Source organism: Hyperolius riggenbachi, chromosome 4, assembly GCF_040937935.1.
Source record: "Hyperolius riggenbachi isolate aHypRig1 chromosome 4, aHypRig1.pri, whole genome shotgun sequence".
NCBI lineage: Eukaryota > Metazoa > Chordata > Amphibia > Anura > Hyperoliidae > Hyperolius > Hyperolius riggenbachi.
In genome coordinates, this window is record NC_090649.1 from 6,990,392 (window position 1) to 7,006,712 (window position 16,321).

The 16,321-nt window shown below is 50.4% G+C and overlaps 1 protein-coding gene across 2 annotated transcripts in view; it reads right to left on the reverse strand.

Annotated features, from left to right (window-relative positions):
* LOC137571118 (uncharacterized) overlaps window positions 1-16,321 on the reverse strand; it is a 209,164-nt gene that overhangs the window by 36,963 nt on the left and 155,880 nt on the right. For both annotated transcript variants that reach the window (XM_068279826.1, XM_068279824.1), the window contains one exon: window positions 8,625-8,777. In XM_068279826.1, the coding sequence (XP_068135927.1) occupies window positions 8,625-8,777 (153 nt within the window). The remainder of the gene's footprint in view (window positions 1-8,624; window positions 8,778-16,321) is intronic.

Sequence of the window (16,321 nt, forward strand, 5' to 3'; positions counted from 1 at the left end):
CAGAGACTTACATATCTATCACCTGACCAGACTGATCACATGCTTCTCCATGACTTCTCCTAGACACGACCATCACTAATCAGAGACTTTCATATCTATCACCTGACCAGACTGATCACATGCTTCTCCATGACTTCTCCTAGACACGACCATCACTAATCAGAGACTTACATATCTATCACCTGACCACACTGATCACATGCTTCTCCATGTCTTCTCCTAGACACGACCATCACTAATCAGAGACTTACATATCTATCACCTGACCAGATTGATCACATGCTTCTCCATGACGTCTCCTAGACACGACCATCACTAATCAGAGACTTTCATATCTATCACCTGACCACACTGATCACATGCTTCTCCATGACTTCTCCTAGACACGACCATCACTAATCAGAGACTTACATATCTATCACCTGACAAGACTGATCACATGCTTTTCCGTGACTTCTCCTAGACACGCCCATCACTAATCAGAGACTTACATATCTATCACCTGACCAGACTGATCACATGCTTCTCCGTGACTTCTCCTAGACATGGCTATCACTAATCAGAGACTTACATATCCATCACCTGACCAGACTGATCACATGCTTCTCCGTGACTTGTCCTAGACATGACCATCACTAATAAGAGACTTATATCTATCACCTGACCACACTGATCACATGCTTCTCTGTGACTTCTCCTAGACACGACCATCACTAATCAGAGACTTACATATCTATCACTTGACCACACTGATCACGTGCTTCTCCATGACTTCTCCTAGACACGCCCATCACTAATCAGAGACTTACATATCTATCACCTGACCACACTGATCACATGCTTCTCCATGACTTCTCCTAGACACAACCATCACTAATCAGAGACTTACATATCTATCACCTGACCAGACTGATCACATGCTTCTCCATGACTTCTCCTAGACATGACCATCACTAACCAGAGATTTACATATCTATCACCTGACCACACTGATCACATGCTTCTCCATGACTTCTCCTAGACACGCCCATCACTAATCAGTGACTTACATATCTATCACCTGACCACACTGATCACGTGCTTCTCCATGACTTCTCCTAGACATGACCATCACTAATCAGAGACTTACATATCTATCACCTGACCACACTGGTCACATGCTTCTCCAGGACTTCTCCTAGACATGACCATCACTAATCAGAGACTTACATATCTATCACCTGACCACACTGATCACATGCTTCTCCATGACTTCTCCTAGACACAACCATCACTAATCAGAGACTTACATATCTATCACCTGACCACACTGATCACATGCTTCTCCATGACTTCTCCTAGACACACCATCACTAACCAGAGACTTACATATCTATCATCTGACCACACTGATCACATGCTTCTCCATGACTTCTCCTAGACATGACCATCACTAATCAGAGACTTACATATCTATCATCTGACCACACTGATCACATGCTTCTCCATGACTTCTCCTAGACACAACCATCACTAATCAGAGACTTACATATCTATCACCTGACCACACTGATCACATGCTTCTCCATGACTTCTCCTAGACACACCATCACTAACCAGAGACTTACATATCTATCATCTGACCACACTGATCACATGCTTCTCCATGACTTCTCCTAGACATGACCATCACTAATCAGAGACTTACATATCTATCATCTGACCACACTGATCACATGCTTCTCCATGACTTCTCCTAGACATGACCATCACTAATCAGAGACTTACATATCTATCACCTGACCACACTGATCACATGCTTCTCCATGACTTCTCCTAGACACGACCATCACTAATCAGAGACTTACATATCTATCACCTGACCAGACTGATCACATGCTTCTCCATGACTTCTCCTAGACATGACCATCACTAGTCACTATATCAGAGGAGTAATGCAGCCGGTTCAGGTGCTTGTACTGCACAGACATTATTTAATAAGTGTTTTGTTTCCTTTGGGGGTACCTAGAGATACGCTGGAAGCCAGTATAATCCTACCAGCTTCCAGGGATCAGTGCCTTTAACCACTTGCTTACTAGCAGTCTCTGGCCCCTTAAAGAGACTCTGAAGCGAGAATAAATCTCGCTTCAGAGCTCATAAATAGCAGGGGCACGTGTGCCCCTGCTAAAACGCCGCTATCCCGCGGCTAAACGGGGGTCCCTTCACCCCCAACCCACCCCCCGCAAAAGAGTGTCGTAGAAAGGTCGCAGATTTATTGCTTCCTGGAGGCAGGGCTAACGGCTGCAGCCCTGCCTCCAGTCGCGTCTGTCAGCGGCGCATCGCCGCCTCTCCCCCGCCCCTCTCAGTGAAGGAAGACTGAGAGGGGCGGGGGAGAGGCGGAGATACGCGCTGACAGACGCGCGTGGGGCAGGGCTGCGGCGGTTAGCCCTGCCCCAACCAGGAAGCGCTCCCCCGCTGCACCGAGGGGGATTTAGGGGTGAAGGGACCCCCGTTAAGCCGCGCTATAGCGGCGTTTTAGCAGGGGCACACGTGCCCCTGCTATTTATGAGGTCTGAAGCGAGATTTATTCTCGCTTCAGACTCTCTTTAAGAACCAGGCACTGCTGGTACCAAAAACCGCCGCAATCTCTGCACATACCCAACACTCTCCCGCTGCCGCAGGCTCCTCTTTCTGCCATCGCTATGATGGAACAGCTCTGTGTGCCGGTCAGGAGCCTCTTTAATTAGCTCCTAACCCTGTCTGTCAATGTAAGCCAATGGGATTGGCTTGCAGTGGTAATGCGGTCAGAAGCCAATGAAATCAGCTCCTGACCGGCTCACACAGCTCTTCCGTCATATAGACAGCAGGCGAGTGAACTGCGGCGGGAGAAAGCAACGCGATCATTATAGCGGCAGGTTTGTGTGGTTTCCGAAGCAGTAAGATCGTTGTCCTGTCAGAGCCGCAGCACCACCTGCAGGATGTACATTCGTACTGCTTCGGTCCGGAAACATTTATAAACTCTGTTACAAAATACAATGCAGTTTCAAAGTAACACCTTTGTCTGTAATTTATGCAGCCCGTGTTTGTATTTGACTTTGTACCAGTGCTGGGCTGAAATTATGCATGAGCGTAATTACGCATCGTAATTCAATGTAAATTTAACTTACGGTCTTACACGTAATTATTTACGCGTAAGCAGGAAAGTGGTATCGTAATTACACTGTCTACCGTAATTGCTAGGCATGCGTAATTTTTCGAACACTTACGCGTAATTTTACGCGTAATTACTAACGTAAAAACTCCCCTTTTCTAAGAGTAGCCAATCAGTCAACATCCTAAGCAACCAATAGTATCTTCTCCCGCCCTTCAGTATATAAGCGTACGTTTTGACGCATACGAATGATATGTACGCAATAACTGTCACATTGACGGCTATTGCGTACACATCGTCCGTATGCGTCAAAAAGTACGCATTAATGGGTATTACGGCACTACGCGTAACATCGTAGTGTAAGCGCCTACATTACGGTATTCTTAAGCGTAACTGCGTAAGTTAACGCGTAATTACAGTGATGTACCGTAGATAATTACCTACGCCATAACCGTAATTGCGTAATGCGTAATAGCGTAAAATTACGCGTAATGATCCGTAAGCGTAGATTTTTCCATTACGACCAGTACTGCTTTGTACAATGCCACAGAGTAATTTGGCACTTTATAAATGAATAATAATAATAATTGGGAATCAGTGTGAAGGACAGGAGCACAGCTACTGGTACAAGTCACAGCGAGCCTTTAAGGTTTGTCTTCCCTCCTGAACCCGTCCTGAGTACTTTTCTTGGATAATCAGAAGTCAATGAAACAAACGGACCTTAAATTGTATGCTTGCTTCATTGTTGTGCGACATGATCTCCAGCTGAGTGTTTATTGATGACTTGTGAAGCCTCAGGATTATCACCATAAGAGACTCTCATTTGGTTCCTGCAAAAACTCAATTTCTGCATTTCCAATCTGAATCAGCATTTCTGATTGGAACTCGGAAACGGAAATTGGATTTCTGCTTAAATACCGCATTACTGCAACTCTGTGTAATGCTGGGGGGGGGCATACTGTCTGACCAGCCAGCACAACAAGGCTGAGAGCTGGATAATGGAAGAGGCTACACAGGCTGCCCAGAGCAACTGCAGCTCTGGGCCTCTGATAAGACGCAATGGCAGCGCAGTGCGATGTTGTGCTGCTCTTGCGTTATCAAACATTCAGTCAGAGGTGCCTGGCTCTTCTACTGACCACATATGCTATTGCTCCGTTGTTATTGCCCGATGAGGCGGGATCAAACCTGCGAAACGCGTTGCATATTTGGAGTTCATAAATAAAATATAGCAAAGAAATGAACAGCGCTACTTAAAAACAGATGAGTGCTTACCTGCAAAAAAGTGCACACCCCACTCATGGGATTCAAATACACAATGAGCATACACATGACCTGTCTACCACTTGGAGGATGTTAGTTTCACTAACAATTTGCAATTTGTTAGGTACTTGTCCCTCCCACTGTCGAAGAAGTCTTTCCTCCATGGGAGGGGACCTAACACTAACTAAATTCTACCTATGCATATGCATAGCCTGGGCGCGCTACCAGTAAAATTGAGAATTGCGCAAAAAAAGTGGGATCAGCGCATCACCAGGCCGCCTCTGAATGGCCTCTGCTCAGAGATGCGCTGAGCCCCCCCAGAAACTGCAAACGCACCTTGAACCCAAACAGAGGCTCTGCATATACACCAAAGGAAAACTATTAAGTGGGAGCAGCTGACCAGAAATAAATCAATCAAACATAGCAAAGAAATGAACAGCGCTACTTAAAAACAGATGAGTGCTTACCTGCAAAAAAGTGCACACCCCACTCATGGGATTCAAATACACAATGAGCATACACATGACCTGTCTACCACTTGGAGGAGTGGTAGACAGGTCATGTGTATGCTCATTGTGTATTTGAATCCCATGAGTGGGGTGTGCACTTTTTTGCAGGTAAGCACTCATCTGTTTTTAAGTAGCGCTGTTCATTTCTTTGCTATGTTTGATTGATTTATTTCTGGTCAGCTGCTCCCACTTAATAGTTTTCCTTTGGTGTATATGCAGAGCCTCTGTTTGGGTTCAAGGTGCGTTTGCAGTTTCTGGGGGGGCTCAGCGCATCTCTGAGCAGAGGCCATTCAGAGGCGGCCTGGTGATGCGCTGATCCCACTTTTTTTGCATAAATAAAATATATTGACTGTCTTTACTACAGTCCTTGTGTGTCTACTTGGAGGAGGTAAGTCCACCACTACCTCCTCTATTTACCAAGAATTTGGTTTTTAAGCTCATTTAGCTTCCTTTTATCCTCTTGGCGCCTCTGTTCTCCTACAGGCCTAGCTAATGCTTTCCCTACCTATCTGCAGCAAGTCTGTCCCTGCTCTCACTAACAGTCAGCAGCCAGCAGAGAATGAATCCAATATGGCCACCGCAACTGCATTTTAATAGGGGGTGGGGGGTCCAGGAGGGGGTGCTAGCTGATTGGCTGCCACGTGTCTGCTGACTGTGTGGTAAGTGGTCAAGGTTTATAGGGGGGAGGTCGAACACACCACATTTTTTGCTGTTCACTGCGAGTGCGAACAGCGGAAGTTTGCAGAATACTGTCTGCCAGTGAACAGTTCGGGCCATCTCTACTGAACAATTAACACAGCTGCTGAGTGGCTGGACCAGCTACTAAAACCTCCTATTCCCAAATTCTACTGTGCCTGTAGACTTATCAGACACTTCAGTCAACATTTTTGTCTATGACTTGAGACATGAGATCACTAAGTAATATGACTCTGTGGAGAGACAGAGAACTGGGGATCCTCCAAGATGCCACACAAAGTGCTGACATCACAGAGCAAGATGGAAATGTCCCCATGTGGAAACATGCCATGGTGTGTCTGTTACATCACATTGTGTGGAGTGTCCAAGGTGGGGAATGCTCACAACAGTCCAGCAGAGAAGGGGTGTGCCCATGCTAGTCCCATAACACCTTTGGGACCACAATACTGAGACTCTGAAGTCTTCAGAAAATGCAGCTTTTATTTTACAGTGTTGTTAGGCATGAATGCCGCCTCTGAAACGCTGCATCCCCGTGGCTGAAATATCAGGTTATCCCCCCGAATCCCCTGGGGAAGATTCGGGGATCGCTTCCGCATAGAGGCAGAGCTTAGTGCAGTAGCTCTGCCTCTCCTCCGTCAATCTCCGTGGATCTCCACCTCTCCCCACTCCTCTCAGTCTTCTTCCACTGAGAGGGGCGGGGGAGAGGCGGCGATTAGCGCAGATTGATGCACATGGAGGCAGAGCTACTGCCCAAAGCTTTGCCTCCCCTGGGGAAGATTCGGGGATCGCTTCCGCATAGAGGCAGAGCTTAGTGCAGTAGCTCTGCCTCTCCTCCGTCAATCTCCGTGGATCTCCACCTCTCCCCACTCCTCTCAGTCTTCTTCCACTGAGAGGGGCGGGGGAGAGGCGGCGATTAGCGCAGATTGATGCACATGGAGGCAGAGCTACGGCCCAAAGCATTACCTCCCCTGGGGAAGATTCGGGGATCGCTTACGCATAGAGGCAGAACTTAGCGCAGTAGCTCTGCCTCTGCTCCATCAATCTCCGTGGATCTCCGCCTCTTCCAGCCCCTCTCAGTCTTCTTTCACTGAGAGGGGCGGGGAGAGGTGGCGATCAGCGCAGATTGATGCACATGGACACAGAGCTACAGCCCAAAGCTTTGCCTCCCCTGGGGAAGATTTGAGGATCGCTTCCGCATAGAGGCAGAACTTAGCGCAGTAGCTCTGCCTCTCCTCCGTCAATCTGCGTGGATCTCCGCCTCTTCCTGCCCCTCTCAGTCTTCTTTCACTGAGAGAGGCGGGGAGAGGCGGTGATTAGCTCAGATTGATGCACATGGAGGCAGAGCTACTGCCCAAAGCTTTGTCTCCCCTGGGGAAGATTCGGGGATCGCTTCCGCATAGAGGCAGAACTTAGCGCAGTAGCTCTGCCTCTGCTCCATCAATCTCCGTGGATCTCCGCCTCTTCCAGCCCCTCTCAGTCTTCTTTCACTGAGAGGGGCGGGGAGAGGCGGTGATTAGCTCAGATTGATGCACATGGAGGCAGAGCTACGGCCCAAAGCTTTGCCTCCCCTGGGGAAGATTTGAGGATCGCTTCCGCATAGAGGCAGAACTTAGTGCAGTAGCTCTGCCTCTGCTCCATCAATCTCCGTGGATCTCCGCCTCTTCCAGCCCCTCTCAGTCTTCTTTCACTGAGAGGGGCGGGGAGAGGCGGCGATCGGCGCTGATTGACGCACATGGAGGCAGAGCTACAGCCCAACGCATTACCTCCCCTGGGCAGAAAAATCCACAACCAGAAAAGTCGTGGATTTTGCCCTGTGGTTTTGGGGGATTCATTGAGATTTCAGCCACAGGGATGCATGCCTATTGCCTAACACTGTAAAATAAATACTGAGTTTTCTGGAGGCTTCAGAGTCTCTTTAAAAGAAGCAATGTTGAATAACATTAGAGGACCCTGGTTGGCTCAGATGATGATTGGCCTCATGCATACATAGGTGAGCTAAGTGATGTGTTATTTTGGGTGCTGACAGGCTTGGTAAAGCCGGAAACGTCACATTGATATGTCTATTATCATTCGATCAATAAACAAGAGCACAATTACAAGTGGATGGCGCATTGCTTCTTTCATTCACATTTTTTGGAAGCATTTGCTAAAGAAGACCTTGCAATGAAGGTGCGTGGATCCGGTAGAGATTAAGCTGAGTCCTGGAAGCTGGAACCTTTACTTGTCACTAAAGTAAAGGCATCTTTAGATGCTCCTCTAGGGAGTTTTTGTGATAACACTTGAAGAAAAGTTTAGTTAGACTAGCAGCTTCCATAAGACACTTGCTGAATGTATTTGGCTTCCCAAGACCAATCTATGCACCTACTTCTTTACTTAACAGCAGTGATGATCGTAATTAGCAAAATTACGATTTTGCTAAATTTTGCGTACATTTTCGCAATTACGCCTATACGTAATTACGATTTGCAAACTAAATTGATTCGTAGGCATTCTTAATGTCGCATAAAAATTCACGTAATTTTGCATAATTTTGTAGGTTAATAGCTACGCCCCCATACATGCTGCTGACACCAAATAAAAAAAATAATTTTCCACAAAGACCATAGTTTTTGAGAAAACCGATTTAAAAAAATTCAAAGAAAAATGGTTTTTAAACTTATAAAAACTCTTTTTCTTTGCATTTTTAAAATCGATTTTCTCAAAAACTACAATGTCTTTTTGAAATTTATTTTTTTTACTTGTACTCAATATTCTCCTTAACATATGTAGTAATTCTGGTAGCATTAGCTTGTATGGGGGCTGTGCTAATAACCACCAAAGTCGGCGCAAAATTGGGCAAAAAATATGCGGAAAATTATGCAAAATTATGAAATACTACTGTTACATATGAAAGCAATTACGATTTTCCCTGAAATTTCGCATTACGATTACGATGCGAAAATGCAAATTTCAATGTGAAATTTTGAATATGCCAAATTAAGGCCCATCACTCCTTAAAAGTTCCCAGAATGAGAATGGTGGTTTCTTACCTGTGGTATCTGGTGCTGTGCACCTTTTACCACACCGATTGCAGCACTTCATATCTCCGGTGCAATTAAAATCATTCTGGCATAGATCTTTAAAGCCACCCACAGGTTGCCTCGGGCATGACAGTCTCCCAGTTGGGCAGCATCCAGGCTTGGCTGTGGAAAGAGGACAGAAAGAGGCCATCAGAGATCTTCCATACATCACACACAGATCTTATCTTCTCCTTTCTCTTCATCAGGCAGGAGCAATTAACCAAGAATGTGTTTCTATGTGTATTACTCATACAGTTATCATATTTGCTTTTGTGCACAAGTAATATTGTCCATTTGCAAATTACAAGTTCCCAAGGTACAGTTTATCTGCTCTGAAAGTGGTCATTGCAATGTATTCATAACTGCTGTAATTATACATGAAAAACTTATAGTGATAAATTGTCTTGTTTCACTCTGTCTGCTTATGTGGAGCTGAAGCACCGCCAAGGAATGTTTACTAATAGTGGCTGATAAGGAAACATAAACAAGAAAATGTAATCACTTCCTCAACTTCGGATCTATGCTTTAGCTTTGGATCTAAGCATCCCACCGTGAACAGAAGTGGCGGCGGCGGAGGACATTTTAAAACGTCTGTTGGTCCATTAAGAGGGACCAGTAAGAAGTTTTAAAATGACACGCGGTCTGCTAGTCATTAAATTATATAGGCTCTCATAGAAGTCACTGAAGGCATCTGCCATTGAGTTCGTATTTAATAGTTCCTCTTTAGTAAATGGGTGGACTATATAGGGAATAGGCGTCTTGCGGTGTACAAATGTTGCTAAAGGGGCCCATACATTTGCCGACCAACTAACCAATCGACCATCCAATTCGATTATTATAATCGAATTGGATGAAAATTGGTGCTGCCAAGTGCATGCCCGACCGACAAAGCGACTAGTTTCGGGACATAAATTGGACGCACTGTCGATCGCGCATGCTGGAAGATGTCGGGCTGAAGTTGGTTGGTTGGGTACGCGGCGGTACGGCGGCAGAATTACGAACGAGCGACAACGAAAACCCCCGCCGCTGCTGCCGCAATGTATAAATGTATGTAGTGTGTGCATTTATACATTACCTGTTTGGTGTCAGCCTCCACGCGATTTCCGTCCATCTTGCTGGGTTACGCATACGTGCCGGTGGCACTATGTCTGACTTCAGGTGCTATGTGCCACTAGCGTCTATGCGGCTGTTACCCGGCGAGATGGACAGTCACTGCGCGAAGGGTGTCACCTGACAGGTAATGTATAAATGCACTACACTACAGTACATACATTTATACATTCTGGGGGCAGCGGTGGGGCGGACGCGGCAGCTCAGCCGATTCCCTGATGATTTCATGCTGGAAATGGACGGGAATCGGCCTGTAGTGTATGGGCAGATTCAATTAGAGATACATTTTTCTCTTGGTCGAATCTGCCCATAATCGTTCTAATGTATGGCCACCTTTAGCCTGTTTATTCTTTATAAGATTAGCTATTAATTTACCTGCTTTATTATGCGAGGAATAAAAATTAATTTTTGCTTTCTGAGCTAAGTAATCATATTTGCTAGTTAGAATATTCCTTAGTTCCTGACTTAAAGTGGAATGAAACCCAGAATTTCTCCTTTGCTCTAAAAGATTATTTACAGCATATAATATACTAACACAATGTTTTGTTTTTTTTACTAGAACAGCATTCAACTAGTTAAACACAGGACTAATGCTGGGCATACAACGAGCGATCCAGCGGTTCAATTAGCCCCCGGATCAACTCCCGCCGCATCCCCGCTTGTCCCCATGGCCGCCCGGATCGATTCCCGCTTGTCCCCGCAGTCGCTTCCTTATCTTCCGCTCGATTCCCCGCTATTGTCCACCCACGGGTATCGAGCGGGGAATCGATCTGCGCGGTGATCAGACCTGTCGGAAATTATCAATTAAGCCATCAGCAGCTCGATTGATAAGAGAAGGTTGACCCGTGTATGCCCCACATTACAAGCTCCCTGCAGGGAAAGCTGGACACATCCGAACTGGACATAATGTTATCTTGTGTTTACATTCCTCACTTGATACAATTAAGTAAACACTTCTCTGACTGTGCAGACTCTCCTGAACACAGTCAGACACTCAGAAAACATTTCTGCATGCATTACAAGATGAATAAACCAGTTATAAATAAAATGCAAAGGCAGCTCTCAGAGCAAAAAAATTGTACTTTGGGAACTTGTAATTTCTAAATGAATAATAATACGTATGCACAAAAGCAAATATGATAACCGTATGGCATATAAAAAGTAGGAAACATGTCTTTATTGAATATTATATCAGGGTTTTATACCACTTTAACCACTTCACAACGGAGGGGTTTTACCCCTGAAGCACCAGCGCAATTTGTACCTTGCAGCGCTGCTTCCATTGATTTTTTTCTGTGAAATGATTGGTTACTGGGGACTGGGGTCCCCATAACCAATCATTGCACTGCAGAGCGGGGGTGTGTGCGCGCGCGCGCGGGTCACGGGGGCGCGCGATCGCGCGCTACACGTTTGTTTACATTTATTTGTTATCAATGGAGACTGCTTCTGTTTGAAGCAGTCTCCATAGTGTCCGCAATCGGCGCGTCTAATTGGATTTAGGAACGCTTGTTCCTAACATCCAATTAGTCACCTGCTGTGCTGGCTGGCTGGAGTGTGCGCGCGAGGTCCCCGCCCACTCCCAGCCAGTAAACAAACAAGTGCGCCTTTCTCCGTCCCTGGGGGTGAAGCAGTGCGCAGAGGGACGGAGAAATTTAGCACTGGGGGGGTAAAGTGGTAAAGTAAATAGTTCTTTTGCAATATCTTGAGGGATACTTTGTTTTTGTAGCATTTCCAGAGTCCTAATTTTACCTAGAATATAGTCTACTGGCATAATCTTCTTCTCTTTATTATTATTATTATTATTATTTTTATTTAGTATTTAATTTATATAGCACCTCCATCTTCTGCAGCGCTGTACACAGTATATTGTCACTAACTGTCCCTCAGAGGGGCTCACAATCTAATCCTAGCATAGCCATATGTCTATGTATGTATGTATCATGTAGTGTATGTATCGTAGTCTAGGGCCAATTTAGGGGAAGCCAAATCATTCATCTATATGTTTTTTTGGGATGTGGGAGGAAATCTGAGTGCTCGGAGGAAACACACAGATGTGGGGAGAACATACAAACTCTGTGCAGATTGTGCCCTGGCTGGGATTTTAAATAGGCACCAAGCGCTGCAGTGCAGGAGTGCTAGCCACACTATGCCACCGCACTGCCACACTATGCCTCCAGGCTGCCCACTATGCCTCCAGGCATCCCACTATGCCACCGCACTGCCCACTATGCCTCCAGGCTGCCTACTATGCCTCCAGGCTGCCCACTATGCCTCCAGGCTGCCCACTATGCCTCCAGGCTGCCCACTATACCTCCAGGCTGCCCACTATACCTCCAGGCTGCCCACTATGCCTCCAGGCATCCCACTATGCCACCGCACTGCCCACTATGCCACCGCACTGCCCACTATGCCTCCAGGCTGCCCACTATGCCTCCAGGCTGCCCACTATGCCTCCAGGCTGCCCACTATGCCACCGCACTGCCCACTATGCCTCCAGGCTGCCCACTATGCCACCGCACTGCCACACTATGCCTCCAGGCGGCCTACTATGCCACCAGGCTGCCCACTATGCCTCCAGGCTGCCCACTATGCCACCGCACTGCCACACTATGCCTCCAGGCTGCCCACTATGCCACCGCACTGCCACACTATGCCTCCAGGCTGCCCACTATGCCACCGCACTGCCACACTATGCCTCCAGGCTGCCTACTATGCCACCAGGCTGCCCACTATGCCACCAGGCTGCCCACTATGCCTCCAGGCTGCCTACTATGCCTCCAGGCATCCCACTATGCCACCGCACTGCCCACTATGCTTTCAGGCTGCCTACTATACCTCCAGGCTGCCCACTATGCCTCCAGGCTGCCCACTATGCCTCCAGGCTGCCCTCTATGCCTCCAGGCTGCCCACTATGCCTCCAGGCTGCCTACTATACCTCCAGGCTGCCCACTATGCCACCGCACTGCCCACTATGCCTCCAGGCTGCCCACTATGCCACCAGGCTGCCCACTATGCCTCCAGGCATCCCACTATGCCTCCAGGCTGCCCACTATGCCACCGCACTGCCCACTATGCCTCCAGGCTGCCTACTATGCCACCAGGCTGCCCACTATGCATCCAGGCATCCCACTATGCCTCCAGGCTGCCCACTATGCCACCGCACTGCCCACTATGCCTCCAGGCATCCCACTATGCCTCCAGGCTGCCTACTATGCCACCGCACTGCCCACTATGCCTCCAGGCAGCCCACTATACCTCCAGGCTGCCCACTATGCCTCCAGGCTGCCCACTATGCCTCCAGGCATCCCACTATGCCACCGCACTGCCCACTATGCCTCCAGGCTGCCCACTATGCCTCCAGGCTGCCTACTATGCCACCGCACTGCCCACTATGCCTCCAGGCTGCCCACTATACCTCCAGGCTGCCCACTATGCCTCCAGGCTGCCCACTATGCCTCCAGGCATCCCACTATGCCACCGCACTGCCCACTATGCCTCCAGGCTGCCCACTATGCCTCCAGGCTGCCTACTATGCCACCGCACTGCCCACTATGCCTCCAGGCTGCCCACTATACCTCCAGGCTGCCCACTATGCCTCCAGGCTGCCCACTATGCCTCCAGGCTGCCCACTATGCCACCGCACTGCCACACTATGCCTCCAGGCTGCCTACTATGCCACCAGGCATCCCACTATGCCACCGCACTGCCCACTATGCCACCAGGCTGCCCACTATGCCTCCAGGCATCCCACTATGCCACCAGGCTGCCCACTATGCCACCAGGCTGCCCACTATGCCACCGCACTGCCACACTATGCCTCCAGGCTGCCTACTATGCCACCAGGCTGCCCACTATGCCTCCAGGCTGCCCACTATGCCTCCAGGCTGCCCACTATGCCTCCAGGCTGCCTACTATACCTCCAGGCTGCCCTCTATGCCTCCAGGCTGCCCACTATGCCTCCAGGCTGCCCACTATGCCTCCAGGCTGCCCACTATGCCTCCAGGCATCCCACTATGCCACCGCACTGCCACACTATGCCTCCAGGCGGCCTACTATGCCACCAGGCTGCCCACTATGCCTCCAGGCTGCCCACTATGCCTCCAGGCTGCCCACTATGCCACCGCACTGCCACACTATGCCTCCAGGCGGCCTACTATGCCACCAGGCTGCCCACTATGCCTCCAGGCTGCCCACTATGCCTCCAGGCTGCCCACTATGCCACCGCACTGCCACACTATGCCTCCAGGCTGCCTACTATGCCACCAGGCTGCCCACTATGCCTCCAGGCTGCCCACTATGCCACCGCACTGCCACACTATGCCTCCAGGCTGCCTACTATGCCACCAGGCTGCCCACTATGCCTCCAGGCATCCCACTATGCCACCGCACTGCCCACTATGCCTCCAGGCTGCCTACTATGCCACCAGGCTGCCCACTATGCCTCCAGGCTGCCCACTATGCCTCCAGGCTGCCCACTATGCCTCCAGGCTGCCTACTATACCTCCAGGCTGCCCTCTATGCCTCCAGGCTGCCCACTATGCCTCCAGGCTGCCCACTATGCCTCCAGGCTGCCCACTATGCCTCCAGGCATCCCACTATGCCACCGCACTGCCACACTATGCCTCCAGGCGGCCTACTATGCCACCAGGCTGCCCACTTTGCCTCCAGGCTGCCCACTATGCCTCCAGGCTGCCCACTATGCCACCGCACTGCCACACTATGCCTCCAGGCGGCCTACTATGCCACCAGGCTGCCCACTATGCCACCAGGCTGCCCACTATGCCTCCAGGCTGCCCACTATACCTCCACTATACCTCCAGGCTGCCCACTATACCTCCAGGCTGCCCACTATGCCTCCAGGCTGCCCACTATGCCTCCAGGCTGCCCACTATGTCTCCAGGCTGCCCACTATGCCACCACACTGCCCGCTATGCCACCACACTGCCCACTATGCCACCGTGCTGCCCACTATGCCTCCAGGCTGCCTACTATGCCACCAGGCTGCCCACTATTCCTCCAGGCTGCCCACTATGCCTCCAGGCTGCCCACTATGCCTCCAGGCTGCCCACTATGCCTCCAGGCTGCCCACTATGCCACCGCACTGCCACACTATGCCTCCAGGCTGCCCACTATGCCACCAGGCTGCCCACTATGCCTCCAGGCTGCCTACTATACCTCCAGGCTGCCCACTATGCCTCCAGGCTGCCCACTATACCTCCAGGCTGCCCACTATACCTCCAGGCTGCCCACTATGCCACCAGGCTGCCCACTATGCCACCAGGCTGCCCACTATGCCACCGCACTGCCACACTATGCCTCCAGGCTGCCTACTATGCCACCAGGCTGCCCACTATGCCTCCAGGCTGCCTACTATACCTCCAGGCTGCCCACTATGCCTCCAGGCTGCCCACTATGCCTCCAGGCTGCCCACTATGCCACCAGGCTGCCCTCTATGCCACCAGGCTGCCCCCTATGCCACCAGGCTGCCCACTATGCCTCCAGGCTGCCTACTATACCTCCAGGCTGCCCACTATGCCTCCAGGCTGCCCACTATGCCTCCAGGTGGCCTACTATGCCACCAGGCTTCCCACTATGCCTCCAGGCTGCCCACTATGCCTCCAGGCTGCCCACTATGCCTCCAGGCTGCCTACTATGCCACCAGGCTGCCCACTATGCCTCCAGGCTGCCCACTATGCCTCCACGTTGCCCACTATGCCACCGCACTGCCACACTATGCCTCCAGGCTGCCCACTATGCCACCAGGCTGCCCACTATGCCTCCAGGCTGCCTACTATACCTCCAGGCTGCCCACTATGCCTCCAGGCTGCCCACTATGCCACCGCACTGCCACACTATGCCTCCAGGCTGCCTACTATGCCACCAGGCTGCCCACTATGCCTCCAGGCTGCCTACTATACCTCCAGGCTGCCCACTATGCCTCCAGGCTGCCCACTATGCCTCCAGGCTGCCCACTATGCCACCAGGCTGCCCACTATGCCACCAGGCTGCCCCCTATGCCACCAGGCTGCCCACTATGCCTCCAGGCTGCCTACTATACCTCCAGGCTGCCCACTATGCCTCCAGGCTGCCCACTATGCCTCCAGGTGGCCTACTATGCCACCAGGCTGCCCACTATGCCTCCAGGCTGCCCACTATGCCTCCAGGCTGCCTACTATGCCACCAGGCTGCCCACTATGCCTCCAGGCTGCCCACTATGCCTCCACGTTGCCCACTATGCCACCGCACTGCCCACTATGCCTCCAGGCTGCCCACCATGCCTCCAGGCTGCCCACTATGCCACCGCACTGCCCACTATGCCTCCAGGCTGCCCACTATGCCTCCAGGCTGCCCACTATTCCTCCAGTCTGCCCACTATGCCACTGCACTGCCCACTATGCCTCCAGGCTGCCCACTATGCCTCCAGGCTGCCCACTATGTCTCCAGGCTGCCCACTATGCCACCGCACTGCCACACTATGCCTCCAGGCTGCCTACTATGCCACCAGGCTGCCCACTATGCCACCAGGCTGCCCACTATGCCTCCAGGCTGCCCACTAT